Source organism: Nuphar pumila, chromosome 16, assembly GCF_984573655.1.
Source record: "Nuphar pumila chromosome 16, dmNupPumi1.hap1.1, whole genome shotgun sequence".
In the NCBI taxonomy this organism is placed as follows: domain Eukaryota; kingdom Viridiplantae; phylum Streptophyta; class Magnoliopsida; order Nymphaeales; family Nymphaeaceae; genus Nuphar; species Nuphar pumila.
Window position 1 is genome coordinate 75,308,175 of NC_143264.1, and position 8,525 is coordinate 75,316,699.

Below are 8,525 nucleotides of genomic sequence, written 5' to 3' on the forward strand. Positions count from 1 at the left end.
TCGGCAATAAAAAAAATAAATTAAAAAATATAAAATTTATTTTTTATAAGAAAATATTAATAAAAATTATTTTAAAATAAAAATACACATTTTTTCACGATAAATAGCCGTTTAAAACATAAATATCGCATTTAAATCACAGTATTTATGTTTTTTCATAAATCTCGTGATATTTTAAAAATCTTGCGAGAAATTGCCGTTTTAAACTTTCTCGCAATTTCTAGCGATATTTGTCACTATGGTCCCCCCACCGCCATCCCTACAAACCACTCGACCACAATGTCCATGGTGACGTAGGGCCCATCTTGTCACGCAATCTGATGGTACGTGCCAGCAAACAGCATATCGCACCACCATTTATGGTCGAATATCCGAAGGAACTCGATTGACCCGTGGAGCTGTCTAATGTTGAACTCCGACCCACAAAGCCGCTCATCGAGTCGTCTCACAACCTTCTTGAGCCCGGCCAACTCGATTTCTAAGCCTACTTGAACCCTGCCAAGTAAATGTCCAAGCCTAGTGTGCTCAATCTCTGATCCCCATAACCTAAGAGACGAACTTAAAACTTGACTGAACCAAGCACACGATAAACGGTCCCGATATGACTTCCTCAAGCCACCATTTGGTGCGAACCATGGTACTTTAATTTGGATCCTCAACTACATACTCTAGAAGAACTAGTTCATTCACAATTACACATTGATAAGCTCTCTCAAAAGAAACTAAGAAATGTTAACGAATCGGTTATGCCCCGGAAAAGAACTGAGACATATTAACAAATCGGTCATGTTCTCAACTGAACCTTGTTTCAATCGGTTCATTTAACGTAACGTGATCGTATCGAGCTGAAATACAAGAGGTTTTACAAGCCGGAACATGGTCGTTACCAAGCCAAGTTACGAGCATCACGGTTGATGGTTCAATTACCAGACCTTCAAGGCCGGTTATAATTAACCGAGCCAAGAGATCCAACGACTCGTTTTCAGGAAAACCGTATCAGCTGAGCCGAGAGAAAGCCAAGTCGACCACGCCGGTGTTCCCGCGGATTTATTTGTTTCCGGTGCGCGCTACTTTCTCGCCCACGTGGTGAACGATGATTGGCTGGTCCGCCTAAATAATTCGGCAAACAATAACTCAAAAATGTCATTCGTATCCCTCCGTCTCTCTCCCTCCCTCCCTGCCTCCCTCCCATCATCATCATCATCATCATCGGCTCCGTCTCGACTCTCTTCTAACTCTTAGAAATCCGAAGAGGTAAAAATTCCTCGATCGAAAACCGTAGATTTGCATAAAATTTTCATCGATAATTCATCGTTTTCTTCGTTCAATTATCCAGAAATCAATCGCCTGGGATTTCCCGATTCCTCAATTATCTCGTTATTTTCTTAGTAGAAATCACTCGTGATCTTACGTTTTCTTGAAATTTCCCGTGAAAATCGAAATCGTGTTCCTCTTCTTTACTTCCCCCTTGTTATTGTTCTTATTTTGGTTTTATTTTTTTCATGTTTTGGTTGGTAGGTTTTTGAGGATTTCGGGGTTCCTTAATATCCGGGGAGCTCTTGGCGATCATGAATTAGGGTTTTAAAAGTTTACGATTCGGGAGGATCGTGATCTTCTCAAGGAATGGCGTGCAGAGGGTTCTGGGAATGCTTGCTGAAGCTTCTGAATTTCCTGCTCACGCTGGCCGGGTTGGCCATGGTGGGGTACGGGATCTATTTATTCGTTGAATGGAAGAGGAGCACCGCGGGTTTGAATCTGGTGGTGGGCGAGGGGTCGGAGATCGTAACGCTCGGTCGGCCGCTGCTGATGAGCGTCTCGCTCTCAACCAGCATCCTCGATAAACTTCCCAAAGCTTGGTGGGTGGATTCTTGCTTTGATTCGGTCGGTTTTTTATTTGTTTCTGTTGTTATCTTACGGATCGAGACGGTCGTTGGTCGTAGCAGTTGTTTCAATTTATGACGTTCCTCTTTTTGGTGCATTCTATCCGTAATTGTTTGCATTTTGGATTTTGGCTGCATACTTTTGTTGTGTTTTGGCATTTTGGGAGACTATAATTTTTTTAGGAATGAAGGAGATTGATGGGTTTTGGTGGGGCTGTTTGTTGGTTTAAGCATCGTAAATTCACTAGCTGAATCAGATCAAAATTTGTGGGCATATTCCATGTCTTTTGGTTTTGAATCTTATGATTGTACACATTTTGGTGTCCTGGGCAACCACCGAAGTTGTTATTGATTACATTACACATCAATTTTCAATTTGCAGTTACCATTGATGTTTACAACATGATGATTTTGAATTGTTGTTCAAGGGTTTGCATTTAAGATGATATTCAAGTGGGAAAAGCCCATATAGGATGAATATTTTTTGTTGCTGTCAAATAAGCAAGAGTCCTGATCCTGTTAGTGTAGTAACTAGGAATGGAATGAAAGGTGCCAGAGATGGGGCGCCTGTGAAGAGTTGCAAGCCCCACAATGTTTCTGATTTGGCAGTTCTATCTGTGATTTACCATTCATGGATGTTGATAAGATCTTTCTTTCTTGGAACACCTTAGGATGCCAATTGAATGGTTCCCATGATTCTTTGACATAAAGAAGGGAATATGTAAAAGGTATGTTGCTGCCATTCCGGAAGATTAAGATCATCAAAGTAATGTCCAGATAATAGATAGGAGCATAAACTGAAACATCGTGGAAGTATGGCCGTCTCCCTGCCTCTTAGTTTTATAGGACTCTCATGTTGTACCAACCATGTCCATGTTGTGTTCTCTGTGTGACACAGGATGGCTCTGCTAATGTTACTTCCACTAAAGCTGGTAACTCATAAAGAAGCTAAAAGTGACAAAACAAGAGATGTGATTTGGATTGCCGCTCTTGCATTTGATGGGTAAGGTCTAACTGGATGGAACAATCGTACACTCTTAGAGGATGTATTATCTTAGGTTGTTTATTTGCCCACTGCTTTTGATATCAAGTGTCAATTTTTAGGCACAATATGAACAGTGATATTAAAAAAGGGGAAAATACCCCTTTTTTAATATCACTTTTCCATTCTTCGTGTCATTGACCAATCCATTATTTTTTGATGACTTTATAGACATGAGATAATTCTTGTTCTTTTGAAATGTCTCAACCATTGTCAGTGCTTTAGGCTCGTTTTGATGGTATAGTGTCTGTGTTATTACTTATTAATAGGCATGTTGACTTGGTTAGGGAAACTGCAATCTGTCATCTTCTTCATTAGAATTCTTAGCATCCATTTAGAATGGCTTGCTTAGATGGGTTTTTAACTCTCTGGCAACTCCTCGTTAAGTTCTTGTCTTTGTTAGATAAAATCAGTGCAAATGCTTTGCCAGATTTCCTGCTCTCAATGGTGGTATTTGAGATGCCTTAGAGCTAGGTGGGGCATAAATTTATGTCTGGGATTAGATCCTTATGTTTTTGAAGTTTAAATTGTGGTGTGTATTTCCATCATATATTAGCACTGTAAAGGTTCTAATATATTTATATTTTAATTGTAAAGCTCCTTTTTCTTTCTTAGATAAAATGCCAGAGAAGATACATGGAAAAGTTTTAGCATCTTCTCAGAACATTCATTTCCTACTTAGGTACTCATTGTGCTGTGTTTTCCAAGGCAAATTAGGTCATCTGTTGAACTTATGTAAATTGAAGTTAGAATCCAACTTATTTTGGCATTTTGGTGTCTGTCCTGGAGTTACTTTTTGGATGTTTAAAGCACTTCAAATCGATTCATGCAAATACCAACAAATCTTTGTTCTACGCTCATTGGTTCATACCTAATCACATGGTGATGTGCGATTTTTTTTTCTTTTGGCAATAAAAGAATGCGGCAAGTATGGAGGGATGTGCATGCACATGCACGTGACTGTTCTCTTGTCTTGGTCTAAGTGATAGATCACCTAAAACACCTGGTTAGTGTAGCTATAACTTGACCTAGTGAAATGAAAACATGGATGTCAAGCATAAATTTTACATGACCAGGTTGAGACTCATGCATCATCGCAGGCTCTGCCAATTACTTTTGAAGTCCTACTCAGGCCATTAGGTTGATCCAGTTCTTCAGGCTTGGTTCATATTCTACTATTCCACAGGGAACCTGCTAGAGATTTTGCTTCCTGTGTCCTCATAACTTGATTGCATTCTGCAGTTGCCTAGAGATTTCATTTTTTCAGTTAACATGTAAAGTTTTCAATGAAAATTGCAGGCTACTTGGTTCATTGCAGAAACTGATGGTACACTATTTATATTTCTTGCAGGTTTATTTATTTATTCATTGGCATTGGAGTCGTCCTGTTTATCATTTCTTGCTTTGGCTGTATTGGATTAGCAACTAGGCATGGCTGCTGCTTGTCTTGTGTATCCTGCTTTCTTGCTTAATTTGCCTTTGTCTCTAGCTATTATATTATTTTTTGCAAGTTTTAATCCTACTTTACTAATCAATGTTTCATGACATTTATCATGTCTAGATCACAACTCTTATATTATGACCAGTCCTTTTCATTTTATAAAGTAAAAAAATCACAACTCTTATATTATAAAAAGAACACTGCTTTTTATCAGAATAAGTAAAAGTCATTCATCTTTTTCTTTTTAAATGACATTTTTTCAAGTTGAAAATGATTTCCAAGTTGTAAAACTTCTGATTTTTTTTTGAAATGATATATGTCGAAGTTGTAAAACATGGGCATTTAAGGCTATCTTCTGATATTCTGTGATCTGTCAGAAAAAGAGTATATAAAGTCTTCTGGGAGATAATGGCATTTTATCATGGTGTATTTGATGAAACTTTAAGGGTATGTTTGGTTCGATCACGAGATTCACTTCCTAATACACTTTATAAAGTGAATCTCATTTCAACAGTACCCCAAAAACAACCAAACAAAAGAATAATTTTGCACAGAACCCCAAAAGCAAACTCTTACAGAACCCCAAAAGTGAGATTTAGAAAGTGAATCTCATTTGTGTGAGATTCACTTTCTCATGAGGTCTCATGAGATTTGAAATCTCATGAGATTTTGAAAGTGAATCTCTTTTAAACAGCATTTTCACTTTTCAAAAAAACAACCAAGCGTACCCTAAGTGATTTTACAAGATAAAGTTCATTCATCAGTTGAAATGCCAGTTCATAAGTCAATTGTTTGTGTGTTTTTCAAAGTTGCAAATCATGGGCGTTTAAAGCTATTTTTTGATGTTATGAAATTCAGAAAAAAGATTATAGAACGTTTTATGGAAGGTAGTGGCATTTTTCATGGTGTGTTTGGTGAAACATCTAGTGGTTTGCATGATAAAGGTCATTACGTTTCTGTCAGGAAATCTATGCAAATGCCAAATCAATGCAAACACCAGTTCTCCAGAAGTTAAAATCTTTTTATTTGCATGCTTAAGTAAACACTTGACAGATTGTAACTTTCATAAAACTTGAGGTGTTGTGGTTCACCAGTGCTGTATTCATGTTTAAGGTATGCGCATTCCAGGCACTTCTGAGATTGCATGCATTATGTACACACACACACACACACACACACACACACAAGAAAGAAAAAAAGAAGGAAAGGTACTTACATGACATTCAGTCATGGTTGCTTGTAATTTTTAGCAATTAAAATCATATATTGACGTCCGTGGATGTTTGCTAGCTATTTCTTTTTTTTTTGGGCTTTATCAAGTGAGAAATGTACTTAACACAAACAGTACTCTATACTGGTGCTCCTATTGATTTTGGTGGAGCTTGGACTTGCAGCTTTCATATTCTTTGACCATAGCTGGAAAGATGTGAGTGTTGTATATGTATTTTCAGATGATACGTTCTATTCTGCAGATGTATTGATGGCATTGCATTGCATTTATAGGAAATTCCAACAGACGGTACTGGAGATTTTGACATGATATATGATTTTCTAAAGGAACACTGGAAAATCGCCAAGTGGGTTGCTCTCGGAGTTGTTATTTTGGAGGTATTTTTCTCCCTTTTCCCCATATTCTGTAAAGATATCAATGTTGTGATTGATGTGCCGCATTGTCTTGACTCCAAATTCTGTAAAAGGAAACTAGATAAAGAAGCTTGGATATTCTCATGTTTTTTTGTGTCTCAATTCTTGAGTTGATATATCTAGTGTTAATCATCTGAACACATATATTCAAAGTTATTAATCTTCCAAATACGTGTAAGTTTCAAGGAATAAAAGATGTAGGCTGCTTTTAATCCATATATTTTTATTGTGTTTTTCTTGTATGAACTTTATGTCATTTGCATCAAAACTATCATGCATGGCATCGATACAATATATATATATATTTTGCTAAGGTGCTGTTTTTGAATAACAGAAAGGTCAAGAAAAGCATTTTGTTAATCTGATGATCATTGGAAAAGCATCTAACCAGATACATGCACAAACACAATGTGTCTGTGGTTTTACCACCGCATTGGTTACCCATGTGGTCAGCGGGGTCCTGTGTCAAGCTGAAGGCTCGGGATCGAATCCCGCTGGCACATGGGGGATGCCGTTACTTTATCATGGTTGGGGCATGTAAGGCTGGGTGGTCATGTCCTCAATCCGGAGTTTTACCTTCCAGGGAGGCGGTAGCAATGTAATGTGCCAATAATGGGTAAGCAAGCAGCTGCTTCCTCCTACACTGAAGGAGCCACAAGTTGTGCCTTGTTGAGGACCAAAAACTGGAAGTAGTTTGCCTTTTAGAGAGAGAGAGAGGTACCATCTATGGCCCCAACTGAACCATTTGACTGCAAGGGAGGTTGGCCAGATGAATTCTCTTATGATTGTACAGTTCAACTGTACAATTCAGATGGGCCATAGACTCTCTCTCTCTCTCTAACTATACCCTAGCAAACAAGCATTGCCACAAACACAAACATGAGGGCAATCAAACGCTAATCCTTTTATTTGAACATAAGCAATTTTCATCCAACTCATCCAATGGATGTTTGGATCCAGGTCGAAATACCCAAAACCACAGACATTTTTTTTATGACAAAGGAACCCTCACCGAGAACCGGGTCACTTAATGAGTGGCCCCTTAAAAAGAAGGGGAAAAGGATAAGGAGCCAGATGAGCTCCAGGAGGCCATTTGTAAATGCATACAGCGCTTCTTGCCTGCATATTGTTCCAACTTTTTTTGCCGTAGTAGTGGGCATTGGATTAGCAGGTATATAATTGTCGGGATGCCCCAAAACATTTAAGCATTTGCAGTCTTCCATACCTGCTTTCGTTTCTTCGCTTTTCTCTTTCTGTCAGGGTGAGGTAAGTAGTCTCAGAGTGGCTCGGTCATCTTGTGTGTGTGACATGTACATGGACCTGCATGGGTGCTTACAGAATACCGCCCTATATTTTACAGCGTTAATCAAAAGGTCTTGATTAAACTTTCAAAACTTGATTGGGCAATGGCATCTATTTAATTTGGGATTCATATGAGACTTATGCAGGCTTGCCTGATTCCTGGTTCGCTCTATGAACTATCTGTTAATTGTTGGACATGTTCTTTGCACATTGCTGATATCTGCACGTGGAGACTGCTTCATCTAAAATTTTCCTTTGGCGCAGGCTCTGACATTCTTCTTAGCCCTTGTGGTCCGAGCAGTAAATAGTCCACCTGGAGACTATGATAGTGATGATGAATATATCGCTCTGAGGTCTGGAATCCGACAACCATTGATAGGTAGACAGGCTATACCGGCAACTGGAGTGCCTGTACTTGGTGGCCCTGATCAGCGTGTTGGTAAGAATGATGCTTGGAGCACTCGAATGAGAGAAAAGGTACTGCATGGATGTTTTAAGTCTCAACTCTTGACTATTTCTGTTGGCTTTGTTTTAGGATTACTTTGTGATTTGGGAGGCTGTTCTTGACTCATTATCAAGCCATATTAGGTTGATCAGATCTCCATAAGTTGGTGTTTTGACCATCCCTTTTTTGCTTCATTGCAGTATGGCCTAGACACGACAGAATTCACGTACAACCCCTCAGAGTCGAACCGGTATCAGCAACAGGCTGCACCACCAGCCGAGGAGAGGAGTCGCTGCATCATAATGTGATTGCTCAAAGGTCATGTGACTGCAAAATGCCTTCTTGGGAAGTGGAAGATCATGAAGCCAGATGGTTTCTGTCAGTGATGTGTGTAAAATTTTAGTGTGTAAGGTTGCACAGAACTAAAGATGTGTACATTTATTGGGCCCCTTATTTTTGTTATTTCTTTGTTTCTTGTCATTGTCAAACACATCCTTTTTTGTAAGCACTCTTGCTGATGTTAAATTCGAGTGTAAAACAGGGTTTTCTCACGTGATGTGCCACATGGATACTCCATTTTTACTCCTGTATTATTGTCTGTGAATAACTTCACCAAGATGGCCGTATCCCTGTGTCTACAGACGTATCCATGTGACAAATATAAGTTTCTGATGACTGGTGTTTCCTCTGGACAAAGGCAAGGCTGATCAGAAATTGGAAGTTGATGATTGTCAGCTGTTTCAGATCTGGAAATGATTGTCAGTTTTTTCT

General features: G+C 38.9%; 1 protein-coding gene across 1 annotated transcript; it reads left to right on the forward strand.

Moving 5' to 3' along the window:
- Window positions 1-1,155: 1,155 nt before the first annotated feature.
- On the forward strand, window positions 1,156-8,305 carry LOC149813639 (tobamovirus multiplication protein 2A-like). The gene is made up of 7 exons (XM_089990973.1): window positions 1,156-1,254; window positions 1,519-1,856; window positions 4,274-4,373; window positions 5,709-5,789; window positions 5,867-5,971; window positions 7,574-7,786; window positions 7,955-8,305. The coding sequence occupies exons 2-7, from the start codon at window positions 1,624-1,626 to the stop codon at window positions 8,060-8,062; spliced, it is 840 nt and encodes a 279-aa protein (XP_089847099.1). The 5' UTR covers window positions 1,156-1,254; window positions 1,519-1,623; the 3' UTR covers window positions 8,063-8,305.
- Window positions 8,306-8,525: the final 220 nt, after the last annotated feature.

Bases quoted from the DNA above. Each gene is read 5' to 3' on its own strand.
- LOC149813639 (XM_089990973.1), top strand. From the start codon at position 1,624: ATGGCGTGCAGAGGGTTCTGGGAATGCTTGCTGAAGCTTCTGAATTTC. The intron at 1,857-4,273 runs GTGGGTGGATTC...TATTTCTTGCAG, and splicing joins GATAAACTTCCCAAAGCTTG to GTTTATTTATTTATTCATTG. The intron at 5,972-7,573 runs GTATTTTTCTCC...CCTTTGGCGCAG, and splicing joins TCGGAGTTGTTATTTTGGAG to GCTCTGACATTCTTCTTAGC.